The following is a 17,962-nucleotide window of genomic DNA, read 5'->3' on the forward strand; positions in this document are numbered from 1 at the left end:
TTTGCCCACAAGGGCTCCACTATCTGGTAGGGGCGAGTTGTGAATATCACCAGGATGAAGGGATGTCACAAGTTCGAAACCTAAGGGTGGCATCCCTTGCTGCAAGGTGGGCAGGGGTTTTACCAACCAGAGGTTGGCCAATGCTGGCCCCTTTTCTTCATTCCCATCGAAGAGGACTTTTTAATGAGAAAGAGCACAATTTCTAAAAAACCCTGCCAGCTCAGCTTTTCTGTGAGAATGCTTTCATATTGGGGGGGAGAGGTATGGAATGGTTCACATGAAAAGTGGTTGGTGATGGAAAAAACTAAAGCCAAATTGTGCTACCATGATAAATTGATGCATGTTTCACACATGGTGGGCAAGGGAGGTAAAGGGGTCCCAGCTCAGCAATTTCCCATGAAAATCGCATGAAACAAGCAGGCCCTAATAGATTTAGATGAGAAACATTTGATTAGGCAAAGGCGTCTGGTGGTTGTAACATCATTGTATGAAGCTGTATACATAATTTGGGTACGTTTTAGCTAGTACATAACCAATAAACTTGAAAGGCAGCTGCACACTGCTACCAATCACCAGCATCAAAATCATAAGATACAAACTAATCTTGTAGTTCCACAACTAGGACAATAGAGCATCTGTGGCTGTGGCAAGAGTGAAGAGAGTAAACTTTTACTAGTGAGAGGTAATGCACGAGATACTTTCAAACAGGGAAACTAATGCAACTTCTCACTATGAGAGCATCCCAGGAATTCTTCGTAGCATCGGACAGGGACTCCAATTACCTTGATGAATTTCTCAAACAGCATATGATCACATCCCTCTAATGCTCCGACAGTATGCAACACTCCAATTACGGAACCATCACTAGAAAACAAAAGTTCCTGTTTTTCATACTCTGTCCAGTCACCAAATGCATGTCAAAAGGAATCAAAATAGTCAATGTTAGCTTCAAATATTGGAACATCCTAACTGCTACAAGATGAAGTAGCTGGTCCTCAAAATTAGGTTGTGCAAACCACCATGTGATATTGCCAGACATGAGATCTTGATATTCAAACTGAAATGGCAGTATATGAGATCGTGTACCATATAATACTCGAACAAAACTTTCTGCAGGAATGACAAATTTCGGAAACTTACCAGTCAAAAGTTAGAAAGTAGCCAAAGGAGTTCCCATACTGGTGAAGTAGGATGCAAGATCAGCATCTGCAACTTCATACTTGGTGATAAAGGGATGATCCTGAAATGATAATATTTCACATTTTACCATGTCACTAATGTGAGGCCATAATATTCCACATAATTTACCTTCGAAAACAAAACAAAAGGAAAAATATATTACCAAGAGCTTCTGAGCTGACAGCCGATCCTTGGGGTCTTTCTGCATGCTGAAACATGACAGACTGTCACAAAGCGACACTGATCGAGATACAACCGTAAGACAAACAAAAAGGATCTAAAGCATAAACATAATTCATTTAACCAAAGATAAGAAGCAACATATTTATACACCCACAATAACAACAAGAAATAAAATAATTTAATTTTTATTAATAACAAATAAACAAAAAATTAGAAATGAACCTCAATACAAAAACACTCAAACATATCCCATATGTACATCCATTATCTCTCACCTATACAACAAATGGATGAACAATATATAAAGGAAGACATAACGGCTAGTTTGACCGTTAGAGCTAATCCTAACAGCTAGTTTGACTATTCAAACTAGCCATTAAAGCAAATCTTAACTACTAGTTTGACTAGTCAAACTAACTGTTACAAACCCCAAAGGTTAGTTGGTTAATCTCATTTGGCAAAAAAAAGTAAATGAATAAATAAAATTACAAAATTTAGTCATCTTAAACAATGACTAATAATAATAAAAGTAAAATCCATCTTCTACCCTACAAATATAAAACATGCATACTTATCCTAAACCATCCTTTTACTAAAATTTAAATCATAATAAGTATACTTTAGTATACTTGGAATTACAATGAGAAATAAAATAAAATAAAAATACAAAGAATCATACCTATAAGTATACCTTTGTATACTTGGGTATACAATAGAATGCATATATCTTTAACACCCTTACTCAAACTTACAGTAAAGAACTGAAAGTTTGCAAACAGAATACAAGGGACAATAATAGATCTTCGATGGATTCAAACAATAATCTTTATGGAGTCCTTCAACCACAATAGATCTTTCAAAGGAAACTCTATGATCATTATTAGAAATCCAATCTTTCAAATCTCCAAGGAACTTTATCCCAATCCATGACTTTGATTAGATCCTGCATTGAGATAACGACACAAGACAACAACTACAACAAAAGGATTATAACAAAATATATTAAAAAACACAAGAAATATACATATATCTATATAATGTGGAGAGAGGATGACCAAACACACCAAAGACATGAGAAAATACAATATAAATTACAATAATTTAAACAATCAGGAGAAAATCAATTTAAAAAAATAAAAAACAAGTACAAGAACCAACAACTAAATACATGTAAAAGATACAATAAAACTTTCAAACAAGAGTTACTAAACATAATTTCATATCTTCAGTAATTCTAAAATATCTATAGTCACAAAAACAACACATTTCCAAAGATAAATACAAGATATCAAAACACTAAAGACAAAAAATAATCACATATGAATATAGACTATCAAGAGACAAGCATGCTCAAACAATAAAATTTAAATCATCAACAATTCTAACTAAATCAAATTGTAAATAAGTAAGAATCATATAAGAGCAAGACTTTGATATCTCAAAAAAATGCTAAAGCTCAAAGGATCATAACAATATACGTCTCAATAACAATAACAATATCGATATGAAATAAATACATTCAATATATATCAATCTATGCAAACAAGGCATAATATAATGAATAATGTATGCTAATGGAGGCTAAAAAAGTAACCATTTCCCATAAAAGGGCAGTGAAAAAGATTAGAAAATACCTGAAGAGATTTTAAAAATCTCATACACAAAAAATTTAACATAATAAGAAACAACAAGATTTTTCACAAATTCCAGCAAGGTTTTATAAAAACAATAGTTTGGTAACCACAAGCAATCACCTCACTGACCTCCAACTCAACCTCCTCAAAATCCGAGTGTATCAACACATAGGACAAGAGATCAAAAACAATGTTAGCAATAATCATACCAGTGACCAAGCACTAGCAATACCGGTAATATAGACTGACAATAAAAACCAGTTACAACCACAAGAGGTGCACACACCTAAATAATTTTTATTAACAAATAAACAGAAAATTACAAATGAACTTCATTACAAAAACACTCAAACGCACCCCATATGTACATCCATCCTCTCTCACCTATGCAACAAAAAATAAACAATATATAGAAGAAGACATAACGGCTAGTTTGACTAGTCAAACTAGCAGTTAGAGCAAATCCCAACAACTAGTTTGACCATTCAAACTGGCCATTAAAGCAAATCTGATCGGCTAGTATGACTAGTCAAACTAGCCATTACAAACCCCAACGGCTAGTTGGTCAATCTCATTTGACCAAAAAGAAAAGTAAATAAATAAATAAAATTACAAAATTTAGTCATCTTAAATAATGACTAATAGTCTAATAATAATAAAAATAAAATCTCTATTCTACCCTAAAAATATACAATATGTATACTTATCCTAAACTATCCTTTTACTAAAATCTAAATCACAATAAGTATACTTTAGTATAATTGGAATTACAATGAAAAAGAAAATACAAAAGAAATACAAAGAAACATACCTATAAGTATACCTTACATACTTAGGTATATAATACAAGGCATATATCTTAACAAAGATTCCACATTAATCCATGCAAACAAGCAAAAGACTAAGGAAAAATACTGTCAGACGCAAGAATAAATGGAAAATGGAGAGTTCATCAGGCACAACTCCAAACAGTAGGGGGTAGCTGCCAAGACCCTCCTGGGCGAACATACAGTGGATGTGCGCAGGCACGCCACATGGCACCTGTGCGTCCTGTTTATTTATTTATTTATTGTCAGAAAAATAGCACATTAAGCGGTGGGTGAAACAGCCAAAGACCCTCTAGGTCTTTAATGGAGCTTCCGCGCAATGCTGAAAAGTTTTGCGCATGCCATCCATTGTGCGCATGATGGATCGTCCATTTTGGGTTCGCCAAAAAGGGGGTAGGCAGCTACCCCTTAGTCCTACTCCAGAAGGTGCTAGAACAACATAGGCTTGTGATCAGTTTTCTTGTGAATATGGTCCACTGTTTATCACCGAGATTCTTTGCATTTTTTTACTGATTTTGTACATGTAATAAACAAATTTACAAGACCTAGTTAGCAAAAAGGAAGTAGGCATACAACTAGGTTGTGATCATAACTTCATTGTCATTCTGATCAAGATTGCCAACTCGTTCTCAGCTCATTTGTTATGGAAAGCAAGTTTGATCACAAGGCCCTAAACTACTATTACAGAAAGGCTAAAAGGAAGTTTATGGCAAGCAAGTTCGGGTCACATGGCCCTAAACTACAATCGCAGAAAAGCTAAAAGGAAGTGCACAACATAACAGCAAGTGTAGGTGTCAGAACAATGGCTGAAATAGAGAGCACATTCTGTACAGAAATTAGGAAATAATTATCACAAAAAGTTACAATATGGATTACAAACTGAAAACATTAACTATATGTTGTCTTGATTCACTAGGTGAAAGTTGTTAAAGTTGTATATATATATATATATATATATATATATATATATATGTCACAGGGATTCGGCTAGGAGGGTACCGCACCCGCGTCGACGCGACTCGACGCGGGTGCGGGTGCCGCACCGGGTGCGGTCAACCCGATCCTGGGTGCGTTGACCGCACCCAGGATCATTAAGGTCCATTTTTAAAAAAAAAAAATTGCCCAAATGGGCTTACGAATTTTTTAAAAAAAAAAACTATGCAGCTGGCAGGATCATTAAGGTCCATTAATGCTGTCAGCTGCTGTCAGCAGCTGACAGCTGAAAAAAAAAAAAAAAACCCCGCCTATTCCCCTGACCCCTTATATATATATATATATTACATTTTTGCCCCTGCCGCACCCCCGCACCCGGGTTTTTTGGAAGTGCCGAATCCCCGCACCCGCGCCCGCACTCGCACCCATGTGACATATATATATATATATATATATATATATATATATATATATATATATATATATATTGTTTATTATGTATATGAGTATATACACATTTATATGTATATATACTACATTTTTCTGTATTGTAATAGGTAATGCCCCTCTATGGGCATTTTGGTCTTTTCCCTAATTATAATAGGTCATGTCCTCTAGGGTCAAGTTTTGTAATTTTCTTATTTTTATTATTTTTGTCCTTTTTATATAGGCTAGAGGCTCTATGGTCATTATACCATAGAGTCGTTGGGAGCCCCCAACAGTAACATTTATAGCCGTTGGGAGCTCCCAACAACTCTATTGGGAGCGCCCTTGGCCTCTTGTACTCTACATAAAGGGACCTCTTGTCCCTATTCTTTAATGCTTCCTCAAGCATATTTTCTCTAATAAAGGACATTATTTTTACTTGTGTTTTTGCTCCTAAAAGGCCCCTGTGCTTGTATTTTCCTATTGACCCATAAGTGGTCCTTGTGTTTATGCTCTTGTGTTCTTGTAAGCCCATAAGAGGCATGCTCTTGTATTGTTTTTCGCTTTTTCATTATATGGTATAAGAGTCTTGGTGCTATTTGATTGTAATTTATATTTGAAGATCGCATTGTGCACAGTGAGATTGGGGGAGCGTTGGTTTGTTGCTTTGGGAAGCGTGTCATCATCCAACTTCATCTTCCTTTACCATCTCCCTCTTCTCTTCTCTCTTTTTCTCTTTGCTTTTATGGCTGACAAGGAAGTTGTAACCGTTGTTCCCACCAAATTTGATGGGACCAACTGAAACATGTGGGCCACCGCGGTGAAGAAAATCTTAGTAGGGAAGGAATTATGGCACTTGGTTAATGGTTCTACTCCAAAACCTCAACCTATGTCACATGGGTGCGGGTGCGGGGGTGCGGCACTTTCAAAAACCTTGGGTGTGGGGGAACCCCCGGACCCCCCTTCTATATATATATATATATATATATATATATATATATATATATATATATATATATATATATATATATATATATATATATATATATATATATATATATATATATATATAGAAGGGGGGTCCGGGGGTTTCCCCCGGCGCGGGTCCCGCATCCATGATTGCTCATTAGTGATCAGAAGGTTACCAAACATGTAGAAGGAGGCAGCCACCTGTGTGTAGAGAGAGAGAGAGAGACGGCTGCACAGAAAACTAGAACACGTTAATTAGATTAGGGCTTCTCTCTATATTAAATAGAGAGAGGCAAAAAGGAAGAATTACAACTAGGTCCTTATGAGAACAAAAATTCAGAAAACCTTTAATATAAGATAACTTAACCTAAAACCACCTATTCTCAACACTCCCCCTCAAGCTGGAGCATAGATATCAATCATGCTCAGCTTGTCACAACATTTTGAGAAATTTGGCCTAGCAAGAGGCTTTGTAAACATATCTGCAACTTGGTCTTCCGACTTTAGGTATTTGGTAGTGATATGACCAGCTTGAATCATATCTCTTACATAGTGGCAATCAACCTCAATGTGCTTTGTTCTCTCATGAAAGACAGGATTGTTTGCTATATATGTTGCCGCTTTGTTATCGCACATCATGGTCATTGGAGAGGAAACCTTCACCTGGAGATCATGAAGAACAGTGCGAACCCATATCAATTCAGCAGCTGTTTGGGCCATAGCCCGATATTCTGATTCTGCACTCGACCTGGAAACCACATTTTGTTTCTTACTTCTCCATGAAATCAAGTTGTCTCCCAAAAACACACAGAATCCTGTGGTAGACTTTCTATCTACTACAGATCCAGCATAGTCAGCATCAGAATATGCTACTATCTCCAGAGTTCCACCTTTCCTGAACAATAACCCCTTTCCAGGAGAGGATTTTAGATATCTGAGAATCATTATGGCTGCATTCCAGTGTACCTCAGTTGGTTTGTCCATAAACTGGCTAACTTTGCTTACTGCTAAAGCAATATCCGGCCTGGTCACAGTTACATATAATAACTTCCCTACTAGGGAGCGATAGCTTTTGCTATCAACTGGTTTTGACCCTTCTTCAAACAACTGAACTTTATGGTCCATGGGAATATTTGTTGGTTTATCTCCCAACATGCCCGTTTCCTTTAATAAGTCAAGAACATACTTCCGTTGAGACAAAACCATCCCTTCACGGCCTCTAGCAACTTCTATACCCAGAAAATACCTGAGTGAACCAAGGTCTTTTGTAACAAAGTGTTTTTGAAGATGAGCCTTTGTGGCTTCAATAGCTTTCACATCATCTCCTGTAAGAATGATGTCATCCACATATACCACCATAACAACAATGCCAGAACTAGTTTTCTTTATAAAAAGTGTATGATCTGTTGCTGATCTATTAAAGCCAAAGCTTGACATCACTTCAAACAACTTTTGAAACCATGCACGAGGACTTTGTTTCAAGCCATAAATCGCCTTTCTCAATCTACACACCTTCTGACACTCCCCATCAACCTCGAATCCTGGAGGTTGTTGCATGTAAACGGTCTCAGATAGATCCCCATATAGAAATGCATTTTTCACATCTAATTGGCACAAGCTCCAACCATGCTGAACTGCTACTGAGAGAACAAGACGGATGGTACCCATCCGTGCAACAGGAGAAAAAGTTTCAAAGAAGTCAATTTCATATGTCTGAGTATACCCTTTCGCGACTAATCTGGCCTTGTACCTTTCAATAGAACCATCAGATTTATACTTTACTGTATATACCCATTTACATCCAACAATGTCAGCATCTGCTGGGGAATCAACTAGATCCCAGGTATGCTGAGATATTAAAGCTGTCATTTCTTCTTGCATAGCCAGCTTCCAGCGAGTATCAAGTTCTGCCTGTTGATAGTTCAGAGGAATAGTTTCAGCAGATAAGGCTGAAATAAAAGACTTCATCTGATGTCCAATTCTGGCATGGGAGACAAAATGAGATATGGGACATAAGGTACATTGTCTTGTCCCCTTTCGTAGAGCAATAGGCCTGTTATCATCATCCTGGAGATCACTATTGTCAGTAGAACTTACCTCAAAAGAAGAAGAAGATGAAGGCTCTTGCGGAAGTGGAGCTCTACGCACATATACCAATGGAGGATTATTAAATCTGGAAGTGGATGAAGTTTGGTTTGGTAATGAGGGCACAGATTCCAAAGGAAAAGGAGGTATAGGTAATGGAAAAGACTCAGCTGGATCAACCTGCAGCGAGGAACCGGAAATAGAGTAATATGGAGAGGATTCCAGGAAGGATACATCCGCATTGACATACTCTCGGCGAGAAATAGGATCATAACATCGATAGCCCTTTTGATTTTTTGGATAACCGATAAATATGCATTTTATAGCTTGAGCGGCTAATTTATCACGGTCCGGGCCAAGTTTGTGTACAAAACAAACACATCCAAATATTTTTGGTGATAAAGAGAAAAGTGGAGCATTAGGTTTTAGGATATGTAATGGAATTTGATCACCCACAGAAGACGAAGGCATGCGGTTGATCAGATAGCAAGCAGTGGTAATCGCATCACCCCAGTATGACGCAGGAACATTGGATTGAATCATAATGGTCCTGGCAACATCAAGGAGGTGTCGATGTTTTCGCTCAGCCACCCCATTTTGTTGAGATGAATAGGCACAAGAAGTTTGGGGTTGGATGCCATGATCTTGGTAAAATTGTAACAGACTTTTTGATTTAAACTCGAGAGCATTATCAGTGCGAACAATCTTGACAATAGATTCAAACTGAGTTTTATTTCAAGAATTAGGGATTTGATAATACTTGGAACTTCAGATCGTTCTTTTATTAAAAATACCCACAACTTAGAGAAATCATCAACAATAACAAGATAATAACGACACTGAGTCCTAGTAGGAATCTTACTAGGACCCCATACATCTGCATGAAGAAGTTCAAAAACTTTATTACTAGACTGACTCTGACTCGAAGGGAACGAACTTCGATGATGCTTGCCCAACTGACATGCCTCACACTGAAATGATGTGGTGAAAGAAATCTAAGGAAAGACCAACCTAAGCTTTGACAATGAAGGATGACCAAGACGACAATGCCACTGAACAGGATTGAAAGAATGTTCCACTGCAGCATGAACAGTACCCATTGGATGATGTAGGTAGTAAATTCCATTTTCTTCATGGCCTCCACCAATTTTCTTTCCCGTCAGCAAATCCTAAAAATGACAACCCATTGGATCAAATATTACTCTACAGTTTTGTTCTTTTATAAGGCAACTAACAGAGAGTAAACTTTGAGGAAAATTTGGAGCATGAAGAGCATTTTTCAACTGCAACGAGGAAGATATAGAAATATTTCTCTGACCAACAACCGGAGAGGAGCTCTCATCGGCTAAGGAGACTCCAATCTGAGCCTTAATATCCTTTAGATCTGAAAAAACACGTGAATTGCCACACAAATGTCTGGAAGCACCAGAGTCAATAACCCACTTACTATCAGTCGGAGGAAGATGATTTTTGGTAGAAAATGCAACACCAGCAACAGGAGGAGTGGAACTCAAAGGTCGAAGAGCTATCAGCTCATCATATTCCGCACGACTAAGGGTGATACTACTCTCATTTTCAGCTATATTCTTTTGTACATTTGTTGCCTCGATAGTAGTCACATTTGCTTTAGGAGTATATGACTTTGATGAAGAAGAGGTTGGCCGACCATGCTTATCCCAACAACGATCTTCTAAATGTCTAGATTTTCCACAGAATGTACATTGAAGCTTTCCTCTGCCTCCCATACCACGTCCACGTCCTCGTCCTCTGATATTCTGAATATTTCCACGCCCATAACTAGATGGGACAACAAGAGCAGATGACTGAGTTATTTGCTGAGATTGTGGCAGAGAGATCGCAAGTCTACTCAGACGATTGTAAGCATCAGCAAGAGTGGGAACATCTGATCCAGTCAACATTTGAACTTTTGCAACAGAAAAATATGAAGAAAGACCTGTAAGAAAACGAGCAACCATGGTTTGTTCTTAATGATCATTTTGCTTCGAGCAACAAAGAGGCCTGTGAGCATTAAGTCTTTCAAACGCAGCTTTGACAGAGGCATAGTACTGGGCCAAGGTCTGATCTCCCTGTTGCAAATTATATATTTCCTGTTCGACTTGCAGGATACGACTCACATTCGTTTCTTGTGAGTATGTATCACGAAGATTGTCCCACATCAGTTTGGCTGTATTATAGTAGATCAATCCATCTGCAATATGGGGTTCGACACTATTCATGATCCATTACATAACTATGTCATTATCTTCATCCCAAGTAACATATTTTCCCAATTTCTCAATGGGTTCGCCTTCCAACAGAATGTGTTTTCGATGATGTCCAGATACCGACATCATAAAAGTTCTGGACCACCTGGCATAGTTGGTTTCATTCAACCTTACAGAAGAACCATACGAGAAGGGGTTGGCAAAAGCCTTATACTCCCCAATCTGTTCTATTTTAGAATCACATTTCGAATTTTCAGCCATACTGCTCACTAGACTGTTTCCAAAAAAGAAAACAGTCCACAACCAGCAGGTAATCACTCCTGCTGCTGTTACGACAAAGGGATATCTGGAACTAACACAGCACGAAACAAAACTCGACACAACAGGGAGTCACGACCATTGCTGCACCAAACACACCACGACCAACAATCATATTCAGTTGCAACACAGATGAACACGACAACTGCTGTTCCCCAAACATATAAAGCATAACGACCAATAAGTCTTCAGAAGACAAATAAATAGAGCAATCATATCTCGATCACACGCAGCTAACACAGAAATGAAATTCCAGAATCACGGTAGGCACGCAATCAGCACAGAAAACATGTCAATCTCGGCTGGCACGCAGCATCACAGGAACTTGCTGCGTGACCCAAACAGCAGGAACAGCCAATAGCTCACGGCTGACACGCATCAGCACAGAAGCATGTTGCGTGACCCAAACTCGTCAATCACGGCAGGAACAACAGAAACACGTTAATCACGGCACATCAATCACGGCAGGCACGCACCAGCAGGAACTCATCAATCTCCAGAGAATCACAACAGGAGATGACAAAACAAAACCCAAAAAAAAAAACCAGATTCAAAGGAAATGGTTACGGCTCCAGGAAATCACGACAGGAGCTCCATCCTTAGATCTGACGACAGATCTGGGAAACATCCCAGATCTGTTATCAGATCTTCCACACGAGTGCAACAGCAAACCTGATTTTTCATGCAATCTGATTTTTTTTTTTCGTTGGTGAAGATCAGTCCTCTTCGTGATCACGCTCCCGAGATCGAGGGCTTTGATACCATGTAGAAGGAGGCAGCCACCTGTGTAGAGAGAGAGAGAGAGAGAGACGGCTGCACAGAAAACTAGAACACGTTAATTAGATTAGGGCTTCTCTCTATATTAAATAGAGAGAGGCAAAAAGGAAGAATTACAACTAGGTCCTTATGAGAACAAAATTTCAGAAAACCTCTAATATAAGATAACTTAACCTAAAACCACCTATTCTCAACAAAACATATTTCTAAATGTTGGGGTTTAACTACCTATCATATGGGTGCCAATGAATTCAATGATTTCATAGACTTAGCAGGACTGATAGAGATTGATTATGGGTCTTCCTGTTTTACTTGGCATAACAAGCAAGTCGGTCCTAACGGTCGCGCCAGTAGGATCGATCGTTGCTTCATTAATGACCATTGGATGTTCAGATCATCCCAACTCTTCCACCTTATGACAAACCACAATACGTAGCGTAAACAGATGAACTGACTTCAAAAGGAGGATGAATCCTATGTGGTGGGAAAAGAGTATTTTTTGAGAGGCCTCAAATTATTTCTTCAAGTTATTTGTCAGGGGCTACATCAATCGTAACCCTTTTAAAGGTTTGTTCGGATCCGTGGGGTTGGAAGAGGAGGTGGTTAAGGTGGTCTTTATTCTTGATGGAGATAGCGCCCCAAGCTTAGATGGGTACCCAGATAGCTTCTTTACTTTATTCTGGTCTATTGTATCTAAAGACATTTCTGAGGCGGTAAGAGATTTCTTTCTCAAAGAGAAGATCATGTCCATGATGAGTTGTGGAGCCTGATTCATAGTTTTTGCCCTTACAGGAAGGGGGGTCCGGGGGCTTCCCCTGCGCTGTCAGCGGGCGGGGGTCCACGGGGGGTCGCCTTTAGCGGGGGGGGTATAGGGGGCAGCGCCCCCCCCCCACAAGATTTTTTTTTTTAAATTGCACAGCCCATTTCATAGGGAAATTTAAAAAAAAAAAAAAAAATGGACCGAAATGACCCTGGGTGCGGTCAACGCACCCAGAGTCGGGTTGACCGCACCCACGTCGAGTCGCGTCGACACGGGTGCGGCACCCTGCTAGCCGAATCCCTGTGACTTAGACCTCAACCTATTCTTACCAAGGTGTGAGAGAAGATGGTACAACTAAAGAGGAGACCCTCAAAGAAAATGAGAGAGATAAAGCTCCCTTGGATTACAAAAGTACCTATAAGACATGGGAAGTAGGCCATGCTATAGTGCTCTCCCTTCATGGAAAGCATGTGTGAGGAGCCTTGTGAGAATATCTTAGAATTTGAAAGAGCGGATGAGGCTTGGACTTTTTATCAAGGAAACGTATACCCAAAGAGATGCCGCTTACAAATGAAAAATACGTAACAAGATCCATAAGTGTACACAAGGTGACAAAAGTATGTGCGAACAATATGAACCTTTAAAAAGACTTTGGGACCAAATAATTAAACTTGAGCCTATTTGGGACACACCCAATGATGTTCATCTAAAGAAAAAACAAATCTTAGAAGAACAATTTTTTCAATTTATTTAAGGCCTTAGACCCGAATTCAAGAATGTGAGTGTCACCATCACTCATCGTGAAAGATGAGCGTTCATCCTTCATAAAATGTTGGCCGAAGTATGTATGGAAGAGACTAGATTGAGAACCATGACTAAGCCCAAGTAACTTAAAGATAATGTGTGTGTCGTCCAAAGACCGGGACAACACTAATGCCTACAAGCCTCCTCACTTCACAAGACCCAACTTTGGGAGGGAACATAATGATGATGGAAGAAAAAAGAATATATGCCATAATTATGGAAAATTGGAGCACATTAAGCCTTATTGCCCCAAATTTAAAGGAAAGGATAAGATGAGGATAATAGTAGAACCAATGGAGATTCCAAATCCTTTGGAACCATGTCGTTGTCCCCAACTAGTGGAGGCCCTACAACCACTTATCAAAGGTTCATCTTCTTATATCATGGGTGTCGCAGTCTCTTCTTCTTCTACCTCCAAGTAAAATTTCTTGGCTCTTGGACTATGGTGCATACTTCCATATGACCCCTAATATTTATTTACTTTTTAAATATAGAAGTAATTCAAGTAGATCTAATGTTTTTATCGACGATGGATCCTTTCTTGATATAAAAGGGACTAGTGATTTTAAAAATTCTTCAAATTTTTCTATACATAAAATTAGATTTCTTCCAAAACTTAATCTAAATCTTCTTTTTGTTTCTCAAATAGCTTATCATGGTTATAGAATCTCCTTTTCATTGGACCAATGTTTGGTGCAAGATCTCTAATTCGAGATGCAAATTGGAAAAGACCATAGAGAGGGAGATCTCTACTACATGAATTGATTGATAATTTCTAAAAATAATTTTTGTTACAATATACAAAATTTGGATATTGTTTCGTAGCATCAAAGGCTAGGTCATCCTAGCATATCTAAATTATCCAATGTACCTCAATTGAGAAAATTTTGTAATGAAAATTTTGATTGCACTGATTGTATTTTTGAAAAAATAAAGGTCATTCCCTTTCAACAACGAACATTTTTTGCTACCAAACCACTTGAATTAATACATTTTGATGTATGGGGACCAACACCTATTATATCTGTAGAAGATGGCCTGAACCCTAGAAATAGAGAAGAGAGAGAGAGGAGAGAGAGAGAGAGAAGAGAGAAAGAGAGAGAAGAGAGAGAGACGGCTGCAAAGAAAACCTCAGAACTCATAATAGGATTAGGGCCTCTCTCTATGTTAAATAGAGAGAGGCTTAAAGACCTAATTACAATACTGCCCCATTATAAATAACTAAATTACAGAAAGCACCTTAATGAAAGATAACTCTACTTAAAACCACCTATTCTCAACACTCCCCCTCAAGCTGGAGCATAGATATCGATCATGCTCAGCTTGTCACAACATTTTGAAAAATTTGGTCTGGCAAGAGGTTTTGTGAACATATCTGCAACTTGGTCTTCCGACTTTAGATATTGGGTAGTGATATGACCCGCTTGAACCATATCCCTTACATAGTGGCAATCAACCTCAATGTGCTTTGTTCTCTCATGAAATACAGGATTGTTTGCTATATATGTTGCAGCTTTGTTATCGCACATCATGGTCATGGGAGAAGAAACCTTCACCTGGAGATCAAGAAGCACAGTACGAACCCACATCAATTCAGCAGCTGTTTGGGCCATAGCCCGATATTCTGATTCTGCACTAGACCTCGAAACCACATTTTGCTTCTTACTTCTCCAAGAGATTAAGTTGTCTCCCAGGAACACACAAAATCCTGTGGTAGATTTTCTATCTACTACAGATCCTGCATAGTCAGCATCAGAATAGGCCACTATATCCAGAGGTCCACCTTTCTTGAACAATAACCCCTTTCCAGGAGAAGATTTTAGATATCTGAGAATCATAATAGCTGCATTCCAGTGTACCTCAGTAGGTTTGTCCATAAACTGACTGACTTTACTCACAGCTAAAGCAATATCTGGCCTGGTCACAGTTACATACAGTAGTTTCCCAACTAGGGAGCGATAGCTTTTGCTATCAACCAGTTTTGACCCTTCTTCAAACAACTGAACTTTATGGTCCATGGGAATATTTGCTGGTTTAGCTCCCAACATTCCTGTTTCCTTTAATAAGTCAAGAACATACTTTCATTGAGACAAAACCATCCCTTCACGGCTCCTGGCAACTTCTATACCTAGAAAATACCTGAGTGAACCAAGGTCTTTTGTAACAAAGTGTTTGTGAAGATGAGCCTTTGTGGCTTCAATAGCTTTCACATCATCACCTGTAAGAATGATGTCATCCACATATACCACCATAACAACTATGCCAGAGCTAGTTTTCTTTATGAATAGTGTATGATCTGCCGCTGACCTATTAAAGCCAAAACCTTACATTACTTCAAACAACTTCTGAAACCATGCACGAGGACTTTGTTTCAAGCCATAAATTGACTTTTTCAATCTACACACCTTCTGACACTCCCCCTCAACCTCGAATCCTGGAGGTTGTTGCATGTAAACAGTTTCAGATAGGTCCCCATATAGAAATGCATTTTTCACATCTAATTGAGACAGGCTTCAACCATGCTGCACAGCTACTGAGAGAACAAGACGAATGGTACCCATTCGTGCAACAGGAGAAAAAGTTTCAAAGAAATCAATACCATATGTCTGAGTATACCCTTTGGCTACTAATCTGGCCTTGTACCGTTCAATGGAACCATCAGATTTGTACTTTATCGTATATACCCATTTGCATCCAACAATGTCAGCATCTGCAGGGGAATCAACTAGGTCCCAAGTATGCTGAGATAGTAAGGCATCCATTTCTTCTTGCATAGCCCTCTTCCAGTGAGTATGAATCTCGGCCTGCTGATAGTTCCGAGGAATAACTTCAGCAGATAAAGCTGAAATAAAAGATTTCATCTGATTTCCAAGTCGGGCTTCAGAGACAAATCGAGACATGGGATATAAAGTACATTGTCGTGTCCCCTTTCGTAGAGCAATCGGCCTGTTATCATCATCATGAAGATCATTATTGTCAGTAGAACTTACCTCAGGGGAAGAAGATGGAGGCACTTGAGGAGATGGATCTCTACGCACATATACCAATGGAGGATTATGGAATCTGGAAGAGGATGAAGTGTGGTTCGGGAATGAGGGCACGGATTCCAAGGGAAAAGGGGGTATAGGTAATGGGCAAGACTCAGCTGGATCAACCTGCAGCGGGGTACCAGTATTAGAGTAATATGGAGTGGATTCTAAGAAAGACACATCCGCACCGACATACTCTCTGCGAGAAGTAGGATCATAACATCGATATCCCTTTTGATTTTTGGGATAACCTATAAATATGCACTTTGTAGCTTGAGCAGCTAATTTATCACGATCAGGGCCAAGTTTGTGTACAAAGCAAACACATCCAAACACTTTGGGCGAGAGGGAGAAAAGAGGGGTATTGGGTTTTAGGATATGAATTGGAATTTGATCACCCACAGAAGAGGAAGGCATGTGGTTGATCAGATAGCAAGCAGTTGTAATTGCATCTCCCCAGTATAACGCAGGAACATTTGATTGGATCATAATGGTCCTGGCAATATCAAGTAGGTGACGATGTTTTCGCTCAGCCAATGAATAGGCACAGGAAGTTTGGGGTTGGATGCCACTATCATGGTAAAATTGTAACAGACTTTTTGATTTAAACTCGAGAGCATTATCAGTGCGAATAATCTTGACACTCGATTCAAACTGAGTCTTTATTTCAAGAATTAAAGATTTGATAATATTTGGAACATCAGATCGTTCCTTTATTAAAAACACCCATGATAACTTAGAGAAATCATCAACAATAACTAGATAGTATCGACACTGAGTCCTAGTAGGAATCTTACTAGGACCCCATACATCTGCATGAAGAAGTTCAAAGACTTTATTACTAGACGGACTCTGACTCGAAGGGAACGAACTTCGATGATGCTTGCCCAGCTGACATGCTTCACACTGAAATGATGTGGTGGAGGGAATCTGAGGAAAGACCGAACGAAGCTTTGACAATGAAGGATGACCAAGACGACGATGCCACTGAACAGGACTAAATGAATGGTCCACTGCTGCATGCACAGTACCCATTGGATGATGTAAGTAGTAGATTCCATTTTCTTCATAGCCGCCACCAATCTTCTTCCCCGTCAGCAAATCCTGAAAATGACAACCCAGTGGATCAAATATTACTCGACAGTTTTGTTCTTTTACAAGACAACTCACAGAAAGTAAACTCTGAGAAAATTTTGGGGCATGAAGAGCATTTTTCAACTGTAATGAGGAGGATATAGAAATATTTCCCTTACCAACAACCGGGGAGGTACTCCCATCGGCTAATGAGACTCCAAGCTGAGCCTTAATATCCTTCAGATCTGAAAAAACAAGTGAATTTCCACACAAATTCCTGGATGCACCAGAATCAATAATCCACTTACTGTCAGTCGGATGAAGAAGATTTCCGGTTGAATAGGCAACACCAGCAACAGGAGAGGTAGAGCTCAAAGGACGAAGAGCTATCAGCTCATCATATTCAGCACGACTGAGGGTTATACTACTGTCACTTGCAGAAATATTGTCTTGTGCCTTTGTTGCCTCAAGAGAAGTAGTATTAGCCCTAGGAGTATATGACTTTGATGAAGATGAGGTTGGTCGTCCATGCTTATCCCAGCAACGATCTTCTAAATGTCCAGATTTTCCACAGAATGTACATTGAAGCTTTCCTCTGCCTCCCACACCTCGGCCGCGACCTCGTCCTCTGATGTTCTGAAGATTTCCACGTCCATAACCAGATGAGACAACTAAGGCAGAAGACTGAGTCACAGGCTGAGAATGTGGAAGAGATATAGCAAGTCTGCTTAGACGGTTA

The 17,962-nt window shown here is 39.1% G+C and overlaps 1 protein-coding gene across 3 annotated transcripts in view; it reads right to left on the bottom strand.

Moving 5' to 3' along the window:
• Window positions 1-446: 446 nt before the first annotated feature.
• The window catches only part of LOC149811701 (mitogen-activated protein kinase kinase SIPKK-like), a 30,382-nt gene continuing 12,866 nt past the window's right edge, over window positions 447-17,962 (bottom strand). For 2 of the 3 annotated variants that reach the window (XR_016428480.1, XM_089992766.1), the window contains 3 exons: window positions 1,343-1,388; window positions 1,141-1,240; window positions 447-895 (listed from right to left, as the gene is read on the bottom strand). Coding sequence is in view for 1 of the 3 variants with exons in the window: in XM_089992766.1 (XP_089848892.1) it covers window positions 1,151-1,240; window positions 1,343-1,388 (136 nt within the window). In the remaining 2 variants the exon portion in view is untranslated. Of the gene's footprint in view, window positions 896-1,140; window positions 1,241-1,342; window positions 1,420-17,962 lie in introns of those variants that run through there. The other variant, XR_016428479.1, reaches the window with a different exon arrangement.

This window comes from Nuphar pumila, chromosome 17 (genome assembly GCF_984573655.1).
Source record: "Nuphar pumila chromosome 17, dmNupPumi1.hap1.1, whole genome shotgun sequence".
Taxonomy (NCBI): Eukaryota; Viridiplantae; Streptophyta; class Magnoliopsida; order Nymphaeales; family Nymphaeaceae; genus Nuphar; species Nuphar pumila.